Source organism: Carassius carassius, chromosome 11, assembly GCF_963082965.1.
Source record: "Carassius carassius chromosome 11, fCarCar2.1, whole genome shotgun sequence".
Taxonomy (NCBI): Eukaryota; Metazoa; Chordata; class Actinopteri; order Cypriniformes; family Cyprinidae; genus Carassius; species Carassius carassius.
In genome coordinates this window covers 9,706,680-9,720,423 of record NC_081765.1, presented here as the reverse complement: position 1 = coordinate 9,720,423, position 13,744 = coordinate 9,706,680, and the positions used below count along the sequence as shown (strand labels likewise).

Here is a 13,744-nt window from a genome sequence, read left to right as displayed (position 1 = left end):
TAAAACAGAATAAAAAAGTTATCAATATTAAATGCGTATTTTCAACATGAACACAAAGTAGTGCATTAAAATCATTACCGGTGAACCGGGTGGTCCGGGCAAGCCCCTGTCTCCTTTCTGAGGGATGGGTACTCCAATAACACCACCTGGATCTCCCTACGAAAGTGTAATAGGAGCATACACAAATTTCACTAAACCATTTTCAAGATACATGTCAATAACTAATGAACTATACTACTTAAGTATAATTCATTATTAGTGATGTCTTTTATCATATTACCACCGTTTTATAAAAGCAACTATGCACTGGAGAGTGTCCGTTCTAGGGTTTCGGTTGTTTTAGGCACTCTTCTTACCTCACGTTAAGCTTCTTTCCAATTTTTAACCAGCTTTATATTGTGACAATGTCAGTAGCATAGTTAAATTATTAATGTGCACTCTTTCTCCATGTTACCCATACCCAGATGCATTTGTGCTTCATAGACAGCAAAGTTTAATTAAAAGCCAATAGTGAATTACCACTTAAAGAACACCCCATCTTTATGGTAAAATCATATATGGCCGTTCTTGACTTAATGCTTTATTATGCAAAACTAAGTTATAATGTATTCCATATTCCATGATCATATTACCCCAATTTTACAGTCTCTGCACTGGCTACCTATTAAGTTCCGTATCAGTTACAATTATCATTACTTACCTATAAGGCCCTAAATGGTTTAGCTCCTGCGTACCTAACTATTCTTCTACTACGTTACAATCCATCACGCTCCCTAAGGTCACAAAATGCTGGACTTTTGGTAGTTCCTAGGATAGCAAAGTCCACTAAAGGAGGTAGAGCCTTCCCGATAATGTTCGGGGTTCAGACACACTCTCTCTGTTTAAATCTAGATTAAAAACGCATCTCTTTCGCCAACCATTCGAATAATGTATCTCTTAAATTGTGACTGCAGTTGCATCTGATCAAATGCACATTCTTATTCTTTAGCTTGGGTTAAACTAATTAATTTTACTTTGTTGGAACAGCAGCTACGCTAATGATGTCTCTATTTGTTTCTATATTTAACTAGGATATACACAAGCTCCAGTCTGGATCCAGAACACCTGAGAAGAGATGATGCTGACCCTCAGAGGACCCCAGATGATGCTTACCCTGAATCAACAAACATAACTAACAAATATTGCTACAAGTGTGACTGCATCATATAATAATTGCTGTTAATAATGTTCATTGTCTGGCTGACTACGTCTTGTATAAATTCTTCTGAAAAATCCTGTCATATGCACACAAACTGACAGTCACCACTTATAAGCTACTACTAAATATTGTAGAAACGTAATTTTCTGTAAAGTTGCTTTGTAATGATTTGTATCGTAAAAAGCGCTTTACAAATAAACTTGAATTGAATTGAATTGAATTGAATACCTTTCCTCCCTTCAAACCCGGGAAACCCTGAGTAAGAATCAGAAAAAAACATTTGTTAAGTCAGGAATCTTTTGTCGGACTGGATTAACAACTGCATTGATTTTTAACACATAATGTAAGATGACATTTAACATTAAATGTAAGACATTTTTATCTAAAGGCACTGTACATAAGCACTGGTAGACATCTAAAACATTAGAGGCATATATGATATAAAACTACTCATACCGGTGGTCCCTGCACTCCCGGAACACCTGGAATTCCGTGAAAACCACGCTCCCCCTGCAAAACACAAAATAAACCCTCTTTTCAATCCCACTGTGGAGTTTCTGAATAATTTAAGACAATTAAAGTAGTGGCTTATCCCTATATGCTCACTTTGCATTTTAAGGATAAGAAAATGCAAATGTCTCATAAAAACAACAAACATGGTGTACCTTTGTTCCATTGCAGCCTGGGATTCCTCGAGGTCCAGGTGCACCTTCTAGACCTGGAAGACCCTGTAGAAAATCAAAACAATAGCAGAAACACATAGAGATGCAGAGAGTTTATGTTTCTCTTAAAATTCATTAATGATGATCAATTTTGTTTGAACAGAAGTTTAACTTACAGGAATACCTGGATGTCCTGGGAAACCAGCCACACCTGGTGGGCCCTACAAAAAATAAATAAATAAATAAAATACCCTCTATAATATATAATATTGTAAAAGTTATATACAGTGTTATAGTGTTGCTACTGTAAAATTAATTACAATTAAATATTTGTATTTTTTATTTTCTTTACAGAAAATGACTATATTATAACATTATCAATTTAGCATATGATATTTATGGACACTTACTCTGTTTCCTTTATGTCCTGGAGCTCCTGGCTCCCCTGTATCTCCCTGGGAGAAAACATAAAAACATCTTGCTTGTGCCCATTTGCATTTGATAACTACATTAGTTAATTTCTTGGTTATTTACCTTTATTTAACTTACATAACTGCAAAGTGTTGGTCACCATTTGTAAAACCTAGGGTGACCATATTGAGCCATTAAAAAAACAAAACAAAGAGGCCTACTGCTTTAATGGTAAAAACCCAAATCCTTCTATCATCATTTTAGCTTACAAATTCACTCATTTGGCTAATTTGTTACAGTTTGCTGGAGTAATGTGTGCTTCTAAAAAAAATAGGCTAATTCTTCACTGAATTAGCATTTTTGTTTGGGTATGTAGATTGTACCTGAAGCTGTACAGTGCTTTTTACATAGGTTTTACACAAACTGTGTGAGCGACGCAATTTCATTACAATGAATTGGGCAAATTCTGAGACGCACTCATGCTCCCAGTGTGAATACTGCTGTAATCTGTTACTACGAGTGATCATAGGCGGAAATCGCGGGGGGGTCGGGGGGGTCCGGACCCCCCCTATCTGAGGGTTGTCCCCCCATTAAATATAATTGAAATATGTGTATTGTAAATAATATAATGATATATAGTTAAACTAATTGTGTAAGTAGTAAAACAATACAAATGCAAACGGAGCAACAACAACAAAAAAAGTTTTAAACATCTCGAGTTCTCCCTGCTTTGCCTCAAATTGCTTTGGTCCACTGCCTGCTCCCATTTTCATCTCACCTCACCACCGACATACACACAGTCTTGTACGTTAGATTAGATTAGCGCGGGTGCGCATTTAGATTTTCCCGCGTTCACTATGATTTAGTCGGTTTACTTCATTTAATATAGTCAATCTAATATAACATCACAATAAGAGTGCAGTTGTTCTCCAGATATTAGCATAACAAATGTGATTTAGATTTGTATAAAAATTGAATAAACAATAAGTTAATATTAAGTGCATTTTAGGCACCATATTGCCTGTTTTAGCTCTATTTCACCAACGAAAAAAGTTGAAAACTAATCTACAGTAGTAACAGCACTGATTTTGAGAAACACAATGAGGAGGTGTTTCCTAACTGAATGAATCCACTTTTTGAACAAATCAGTCATTGACGTAATAAATAATTATTTTTTGTTTTTCTCCCCTCTCTTTTACTTCTATACCGATCTCACTATACAGTTGTGTGAGGATGTAGCCTATGTCTAAGAGTGTGTATGCCTTCATTTTGCTAGGCATGGCAAATGTTTTTATATATGCATGTTTTAATTATAACTGTGAAGCAACAACATTGCTATTAAATGTGCTATACAAATAAATAAAAGTTGAAGTTAAGTTCAAATTCCATTGTATTTTGGTGGCTTGATTTTGTAAACAACTTCAAAAACATTGCAAAAAAATAAAATGTTTTGCAGAATGTTTTGGTCAATTTAGTCAGCTTTTTCATTGAACCAGAAAGAAACTTTGAGAAGAAGGATAATGGAACGGTCTCCATGCAATAGTAAGGCTTTCCTCTCTGTACACATATCCTTAAGTACAATCCTGCCTGTTTTATTGGTGTCCCCTTCAAAACTTGCTCGTGAGAAATGTTATGTTTATTGTCCCCCCCAACATTTAGATGAGATTTTCGCCCCTGCGAGTGATATGTAATAATCAAGTGTAACGCTTGTGTGAAGACATATGGTCACCCTATAAAAACTAAAGCAAAGCCATTTGAGATCATAGGACATACACACACTCAAAAAAGGGATATTTTGAGAAGCAAATCAGTATAGTACTTTACCCTTAGTCCCATTGACCCTGAGGGGCCCTCAGGCCCTGGCAATCCAGGAAATCCTACAAGGCCCATCAAACCAGGGAGCCCAACCTCACCCTAATAAGGATGAACAAAAGATTTAAAGTAAATTAGTGTTATCCACCTTTTCTTCATAAAGCAACATTTTCCACATAGTACATTTCATATGCATCCCACATTCACAGGACAGAGCGTATGCTGTTAACATAATCGCACCACTAGATGGTGCAAAAGATCCTTCTATGTAAGTTTAGTGCTCTGACGTTAGGGAATGCATACAATATAGGCAACAACTTCTAAGGAATTTACCCCCAATTTCTAAGGATTATTTTATAAGTGTTTTATAAGTGAGTTAATGTTAGTAAAGGTGTCTGACAGAAATAATAGCTATAAAGGAGCAAGCAGAGGAAAACAAACTCACCTTCGCCCCTTTAACACCACTGCAGTCACATCCACCACATGAAGACCCCGAGCATCCACCCTGCAAGCAGTAAGCCAATGTCAGGTTCCAAACTGAACCGTTAGGAGGCAGTAAACACATAATATTTGTATCAGCAACAGGTTTGTAGAATAGATGCCTTTCAGGGACAAGAGTTTTGGACCAAATTATAGTAGACGCAAGGGTATCATCAGACCAGTTAATCAAAGTTGGCAGAATAATAATGATCAGGAAAAAACATGTCAAATTAATATATGCACATCATTTGGTCTTTTTGTGGTGTCCCTATGAAAAAGCACTGGGGGGGGGGGCTTTAAAGGGTCAACATGCACCAAATCACCAGAGCGAATAACGCAGTTAAAGTGAAGTAATAGTAGTCTTGTGCATAGTATAGGGGCAGTCACGGCCTAATGGTTAGAGAGTCGGACTTGTAACCCAAAGGTCGTGGGTTTGAATCTGAGGTGAGATCCTTGAGCAAGGCACAGAACCCCACACTGCTCCCTGGGAACTGCAGCAAAAAATGTTTGCTCACTGCTCTGGGTGTGTGTTCATGTTGTGTGTGTGTTTGTTCACTACTCACTTCTATGTGTGTGCACTTGGGTGGGTTAATTTGAGAGCACAAATTCCAAACATGGGACACTTGGCTACTCATGTCTTGATTTATTCCTGCCACAGTAAACAACTAACTAACAATTCCAATGCTACTAACTCACCTACGTTTTCAGTAGCTGAAAAGTAGCTCAATTGCTTTCAAAACAGTGTAGCTTTTCCAGAAGCAATCTACTTTTTCCCAACAATTATTGGTCTGAGTGGCACAACCAAAAGCCACTGTACACTGTAAACTTGCGCAAGCAACTTCTCTTCTGAACGAGCAGAAGTAAACAACCAAAAACCCTTATTAGCTTTCTTTCCAATGTAGTTCTAGAAAGTCCAATACATTCTGGTGAATTGCTTTGTTCGAAGCGCTCCGCTCTTTCATAATCAACATTGGATAGTCTGATTCATTCTATTGAATTGGTTTGTCCTAAACTATTCTCTCCATGGGTAGACCTTGAAAGTCTGATTGTTTCTAATAAATTGGTTAGCTTGGAGGGTTCCTGTAAACAAATTAATAAAATATTTTAAGATTCAGTTTCATTGTTCTGTTATTGTACAGTTAATTGTGTAAATATAAGTGATGCAAAAACAATTGCAGCTGATATTTCTTCGGCTTCATTTGATAAATGGAAAAGGAAGGTCAAGTCAAGCTCTAATCATTTACGCCAAAGAGAGAGGGCCCATATTTTTTTTATGGTCCCCCGTGAATCTTAGCAATTAGAACTGATGTATAAAATCGTCATACCACACACAATATATACTGCACACGTATATACAGTACATGCAAATGTTACCATGAAAAAAAAAACAGATTGTTTGGTCTATCCTGAAAAATGACAGATCCCATTCAAATAGTGGCATCAGGCCAAGAATCGAACAGACCTGTTCACCTGTTATGACTTAAATACAGGCCTCTAAAGTCCCACTAGATGGACAGCTGGTCTAAACATGGTACTGGAACTTGGGAACCCATTTCTTCCATCCACGCATCCCTCTATCACTGCGGCTTTTCTCTCATTCACTTGTGGGGCAGGCAGTCAAATGTCTGCACATCTGGAGAAGCAGGTCTGGCAAGCACTAGCACCAGGTGCTGGGGTCGGCTTGAGACTGCGGTGCCCCCACCCATGAGCCCTCCTAAAGGCCTAACTGAATCAGCATGTGTGTGCAGAGGACCATGAGAATCACTGCTTTCGGTCTCAAATATCGCCTGTTGTGTAACCTGCTCTGGCCATTTCTAAAAAAGCCTGACACCCCTGGAGTGTAATTTCCGTATGTGAACAGACAGATCTGACACCCCTAATGCAATCTCAGTGCCAATGAGAGGCAATTCACAGACAAGCTTACAAAAGTGTACCTTTTCTGCAAGGGAACTGGATGTCTTGTACGGACACCCACCCACCCACCCACCATACACACACTCACACACTATCACGCCTGTTTTAGAACTGTTTAACATAGTGCTGACCTACATCTGAACAGTCAGTCGGTCCATTAAAACAATATGCACTTTCCTGTTACACTTTTTCTGTTGTCAACACTATTAAATAGGTTACTATGAAAATTAGGTCATTTAAATGTGCCTTTTTGACTGTCGCCAACAATTAAAATAGTACAGCAATGCCATTATATGTGATAATTTGACCAAATTATACTAAATCATTTTATTTTGTACATTTTAATTACAAAAAAGTTAGTTTAGATATTTCACTTTTGTGTACAATACTGTTATTGCACGATTTCTCTGTCATATATTATATTATATTATATTATATTATATTATATTATATTATATTATATTATATTATATTATATTATATTATATTATATTATATTATATTCCTTTTTTTAGCAATGTGAGAAAACAAGTAGATTAATATCAGTCCAATTTCTAAATGTTTACAGAAAAACTTTCTTTTTAAAAAAGTTTAATAAAAACAAATACATTTATTCAGCAAGGGTGCATCAAACTGATCAATAAAGAGTTACAATAAAGACAATAAAGACAATCATAATGTGACAATAAAGACAATTATAATGTTACAAAAGATTTGTATTTCAAACAAATATTGTTCTATTGCAATTTCTATCAATCACATAATCCTGACAAATATCTATTTCCCTTGCAGCAAATCAGCATATTAGAAGGTTTCTGAAGGATCATGTGGCACTGAAGACTGGAGAAATGATGCTAAAAATTCAGCTTTGCATCAAAGGAATAAATTATATCTTTAAATATATTTAAAAAGGGAACAGTTATTTTAAATATTTGACTATAATACTGTTTTTACTGTATTTTTGATTAAATAATTGCATCCTTGGCATGCACAAAAGAGCATAGATTTTGTATGTCCAGCTAGTGTTTCTAGAAGGTAAACTTGAGTTTTGTACCCTATTCGTGGAAAGTGAAACTAATTAATTCATGCTGCTAGAAACCACCAGCAGATCTCTGAAGACCAAAGTCAGATATGTTGAGGATCAGACATCCCAGTTTCTCCAACACATGATCAGTCAGATCCCACCGCTGCTGATATACAAGAGTATTGTGGTCTCTGTACATGTGTATATATTGCTTTATCGTTCAAATGTATGTTTTAGCACACAGAGATCCTGCGATGACTATCGCCCAGTTCAGACCACAGAGTCTTAGGCCCAATCCCAATTCTATTTTATACCCCTTCCCCTTCCCCTAGAAAATATTCCCCTAAGGATTGGGACACCACTACAATGCCTTTATACGTCATCATTCGTCGTCTAGCTCTTACAATACCCACATATACTGGTGTGCATTAGAGCCTTTAATTATCGTTCTGTATTAATGAGCTGCTGCTTACTGACACACACACACACACATATCGGAAATCGCGCAGCTCTCACATCCAGGAGAAAATAAACTTGTCAACGCTGCCCCACAGCTTATATTAAATACAGTTTAAATACTGAATCGCTACATTATATTTTCCAGCGACGAGAGGATACAATCGCTGTTTTTAAGTAAACTCAATTTACTGTATAAAAACACAGACGCGAATACACGCAACTTCCATTTCTCTTTCTCTCTCTTTCTCTCTCTTTCTCTCTCGAATAGGCAATATTTGAGAAAATGCTTTAGCGATTTCTAATTATTGGGGGGATTAGCCCCCATCAATGTCTACGCAGTTATCGCCCTGATCAGATATGCTGTGGCACTATCATGCAGTCTGTAATGATGTGACGTTAGCAAATATTAGCGATTTTTTGCAAACCTTTCTTTGACTAACATGACCGTTAATATGAATTCACAATTAAATGCAACATAAAACAAATGATTACTTTTCGTTAAAATCTTTATTTATGCCAAAAAAGCTTACATTTATGTGTCTTTTTGTTTGCAGTAGCGGCCATGTTGCTGAGATAATTCATACCCCTTCGTTTGAAGTGTGGTCCCGAAAAATCTTCGTTTGAAGGGCTATCTGGCCCTCCCCTTACCCCTACCCCTCCAACCAAAAGAGAATCGAGACTTCCCTACTTCTTCACGTGAACGCGCAAAACGGAGGGGTAGGGGAAAGAGGAAGGGCTAGAATTGGGATTGGGCCTTAATCTGCAGCCTGGATCAGCACAGCATTTTCCTTGTCGGGGCAGTCTTGCATTCCAACAAACTCAAACATGACATGAGCAGAAAAATAGCAAAAGCAGACAAGAGTGCTGATAAAACTCTTAACAAGTCATGCTTTTTATAGACATGGAAAATGTGAGTGCTTGAAAGTCATTGCTTTCAAAGGCATTATCGTGAGATTCTGTGTTTGGCCCGTGATACACAAACCAGCTCTCTTCTGGTTTTGTCTAGGGTCTCTATGCACTGCTCTCAGAACAAACAATCCCTAAAGTGAGAAAACAGGCATGAAAACACAAAGACACAACCTGTCCTCAACTTTACCTTTCTGTTTGTTTAAAGTACAAATAACGAAGGCTGTTTCACAAACCCTAATGTACTATAGTTTCTTTGGCTTTTAGAATTAATTTGCTAATATTTTGGATGAAACGACTTTGATAATTGGTTTTTAGGCTTCGACAAATTGTATAATAAACATGTATAGACATTCATTTCTAAATGAGCTATGATTTTTAGGCTCTTTGAAAAAAAAAAAAAAATGTTGGACAGATTTATTTTCCATGAGTGCACAGAAACATGATGACAGAAAGATTGAATCCAAATTTTGGTGATAATATAGCATAACGAGAAAACACAAAATTAAGTAAAGAATTTTCAGCACAGTAGGGTTGAGAGAAATTAAGAAATTTGTAATGGAAACCAAGACAAAAATACAGTGTCATGGAAATCAGCTGGAATAGGTCAAACTGGAAAAAATATATTTGATGACCTAAAACCTGTATAAAGATCTGGAACAGACATTTATTTTCAACTAAAAAAAAAAGAAAAAAAAGTCTGAAGACATCTTCTGAGTATTATTGTAAAACAAGCAGATTTTAAAAGCTGAAGAAGGAGTGGGATGTACACATGCAATTAAAAACGGCAGGGAGGGTGTTTTAGGAGGGAGCATTTAGAGGCCACTTTGAGGCACCTCTCAGTATTTTAACTTGATGAGTGCAGATAGCAAGAGCAGGGAGTGTAAAACAGTCAAAAAGATTGTGAAATGAAGCCCCTAAATCCCTGAGGTACAAACAGTTTGGGTGGATTCTGTCGGTTTGGCTTCCTTCCTTGTGTGTTCCATGTGAGAAACCGGTACAAACTTTATTTTGCTTTTTTAAAGAATCAAAAAGTTATAGAAGTTTACATTTACTGTAAAGAAAATACACTTTATTAATTATATTTTATATATAGTAAATATTTTACATAACAGGTTTTACTCTAAAATTTGTATAAAATTAAAGCCTTGAAAAGTTGATATGAAAAAAAAGAGGTTCCTGTGAGATTTTAGTTAGGGAGTTATACTACGAACAGCCATCCAAATGCCATTAAATTTTTGTATGCATTTTCCTGTCACAAATGTCTAAGATTTCTCTGTAAATATTACATCTATCTCAAAATAACTACCAAACATGGAATCCTGAGACTCAGACCTTTCCAATAATATGTTTTTTTTTTTTTTTTGTCGAGATTATATAAAGGTTTAATTCAAAAAGACCATAATGCATCCCACTAAGGGAGAGGAAACTGCCAAAATTACCATTTAATGCAATGTCTGATTTCAAGGGCGATGAACGGGCCCTCGCACCCGGGCTCACCGGCAGCGAGTGGCTTTAGTAAAAAGGTGAAGGGTGAGAAATATGCATTTAAAGTCATAAATATAAGTGGAATATATCAAAGTATATTCCAGATATGTGCCAATCTTCCTGTTGCCAGCAGGTGGCACTATCATTATAATGGAATATTGGCCTTCAGATGTGTTCAGGCCAGGATTCTTATCAAACATGTGAAGTTTGGGGAAGACCAAACATTTTATGCCTGAGTTACAACAACTTCTCTTGCTGTGGCGAGACATCAAATTTTGTCATGGCGCCATGGACACGCCCTTTAACAAAAACTCAAGATCTCCACAATTTAACATTACACAGGCCTTTAGATTAGACTGACCACAAAAAATACATTAATGTAAAAAAATTTCTAGGAGTACTTTGACGCAGCGTAAAATATGTCACTTCCTGCAGGTGGCACTATGACTATAACTGAATATGGGCATTTAGATCTGTTAAGGGCAGAAGTCTTATTTAATATGTGAAGTTTGGGGCAGATTGGACATTGTATGTCTGAGTTATAGCAACTTCCTTTTTCATGGTGAAACATCGAAATTTGTCAGGCCGCCATGGACACGCCCTTTAACGAAACCTCAAGATCTTCGCAATTTAACATCGCAAAGGCCTTTAAATTACACTGACCAAGTTTGGTGTTGATCTGAATAAATCTCTAGGAGGAGTTTGTTAAAGTACAAACCCTGAAAATGGCAAAAACAACACCAATTTTGCAGAGAAAATTCTAAATAACCGACTTCCTGTTGGGATTCGGATTTCGTACCAAGAGACTTTTTTGTAGGTACAGGTATTGGTGTGGTTCATGTGTGTACCGATTTTCGTACATGTATGTGAAACATAGCTCGAGGCGAACTCCATTGAAAGTGTATAGGTGGCGCTATCGAGCCATCTTGCCACACCTGATGGAATATTGGCCTTCAGATCTGTTCAGGCCAGGACTCTTATCACACATGTGAAGTTTGATGGAAGATCGGACATTTTATGCCTGAGTTATAACATCTTTTATTCCCATGGCGAGACATCAAACTTCGTCACGGCGCCATGGACACGCCTTTTAACGAAAACTCAAGATCTTCGCAACTGAACATCACACAGGCCTTTAGATTAGATTGACCACAAAAAAGACATTGATGTCATAAAATTTCTAAGAGTAGTTCATCGCAGTGTAAAATATTTCACTTCCTGTTGCCAATAGGTAGCGCTATGACTATAACTGAATATGGACATGTCAATCTGTTCAGGTTTGGATTCTTATCAAACATGTGAAGTTTGGGGCAGATTGGACATTGTATGTTTGAGTTATAGCAACTTCATTTTTCATGGCAAATCATCGAAATTTGCCAGGCCGCCACGGACACGCCCTTCAACGAAAACTCAAGATCTTCGTAATTTAACATCGCAAAGGCCTTTAGATTAGGCATACCAAATTTGGTGTTGATCTGAATAAATCTCTAGGAGGAGTTCGTTAAAATACAAGTCATGGAAATGATAAAAATTACACAAAATTTGCTCATAATTTTAAAAATAAAACGACTTCCTGTTGGGTTTAGAATTTTGCTCCAAGAGTCTTTTTTGTAGATATTGGTGTGTTACATGTGTGTGTCAATTTTCGTGCATGTACGTGAAACATAGCTGGAAGGCTGTTGACTTTTTTAGTATAGGTGGCGCTGTCGAGCCATTTTGCTACACCCTCTTCTGAATCCTATATCAGATATAAATTTTCACCAGGTTTGACGCGTGTGCAAAGTTTCATGACTTTTTGAGCATGTTTAAGCCCTCAAAAATGCAATTCATTTGGGAGAAGAAGAAGAAGAAGAAGACGAAGAATAGACGGAGCAGATACAAGAGGGTTCTCGCACCATCGGTGCTCGGGCCCTAATGAATGTAAGATGGAGAGAGAGAGAAACAGCTTGTGTGATATGTCAGGCTGGCCTTTCTCTTTTTTGCAATTCCATTTGGTGCCACTAGAGACATCATAATTGAACCCTTGTATGGAAATGTTGATCTGAAGTGGACAAGCGGACAGTTGTGTAGAGCATGAGAGAGATTTAGCCTGACAGTCACATGATTGTTTTCAGCAGTTTAAACATGTAAGGGCACTTTCTCGAAGATTGCCTGATTACTTTGATGACTTACTGGGTGGATCATTTAACTAAAGACAATCCGAGTGTTGTTGTTTATGCTTTCTGAAGCAACAACAACTTGAACAAAAGCTTTCCTGTTGGTGCCCTGCCAAATGTAACATTCAGTCCCTTTGCTGCTCATATCTGTAAAGCTTAGGCGTGCTTCCTTTCTTTAGAGATAGAAACACACTGAGAGAAACACTGCAATAAAAGTGCTAACCCTTCATATATTCAATAAACTGACATTTGCAATAGGATTTGAGAATGTCCGGTCTTTATTTCTCTCACACCATAACAGGGCTGCAAAATCAGGCTAACAGCATGACATTCCTGTCAGCAGCCCTCTGATTACAGTCGCCATATGGAATCCATTAAGATCTCTGCTAAAGATGTCTTCAGCAAGTCAAAGCTAAGTGCAACATATTAGGTTTAAGATGTAAACTGATGCTGTGAAACATCCGAACTGCCCATAAACGTAATAGTCAGAGTTTACTGTGAGAAACTAGGCCATGCTTCTAATATGGAGAAGCAGGACTGAGGTGACCATCAAGCACATCCATTATGATAAGTAAATTAAGCTGGAATGATGTTTCATCACCTTTGATTTAAAGAAGAAATATGGGTGGTTTGTGTCTGTTAGTCCTTTTCAATTCATATACATTGGATCCAGTTCAGTTCTACATTTGAGTTTCATGTAAATTCAATGCTAAAAAAAAATTTCAGTTTCAGAGGCCCAGACTATGCGAAAAATATGCAATTTGATGCAGTTGCTGATATTTCTGTTGCCAAAATTAAGATGGAATTCTGACAGCTTGTAATGTAAATCAGTGAGATCATTCTAACATTTTAACAGCCTACTTACATAAAATGCAAATAAATATCATTCATCACACAGTATGTCCTTAAAGTTTTAAGATGATATTGAAATTATTACTGATATGATCTAAGCTCTGTAATTTGTATTGTGAAGGGCAATTTCCCATGTAATCTTGAAATATTACTAACAACATAAAATTATTCTTAAAAATCAGGAAAGATGTAAAAGCAAAAAATCATGTGGGCCACAACCTGAAAGGATACATGTTTTACAATTACAATAAAAGGCCTTTTACTTGAAATAAAAACGAATAAATAAGTGCTCAATAAGATGACAGAAGGCATAGTGTAAAACAAGTTTTTAAGCAAAGTTTTAATAATGTTGATAATTTAGAGGCCTTAGCACTTATCTGCC

The 13,744-nt window shown here is 36.9% G+C and overlaps 1 protein-coding gene across 1 annotated transcript in view; it reads right to left on the bottom strand.

The window, feature by feature from the left end:
- The window catches only part of LOC132152739 (collagen alpha-1(IV) chain-like), a 61,339-nt gene that overhangs the window by 17,451 nt on the left and 30,144 nt on the right, over window positions 1–13,744 (bottom strand). The window contains exons 2-9 of the mRNA XM_059561598.1: window positions 4,529–4,588; window positions 4,096–4,185; window positions 2,271–2,315; window positions 2,037–2,081; window positions 1,864–1,926; window positions 1,655–1,708; window positions 1,427–1,453; window positions 79–156 (exon numbers count right to left, since the gene is read on the bottom strand). Coding sequence (XP_059417581.1) covers window positions 79–156; window positions 1,427–1,453; window positions 1,655–1,708; window positions 1,864–1,926; window positions 2,037–2,081; window positions 2,271–2,315; window positions 4,096–4,185; window positions 4,529–4,588 — 462 coding nt within the window. The remainder of the gene's footprint in view (window positions 1–78; window positions 157–1,426; window positions 1,454–1,654; window positions 1,709–1,863; window positions 1,927–2,036; window positions 2,082–2,270; window positions 2,316–4,095; window positions 4,186–4,528; window positions 4,589–13,744) is intronic.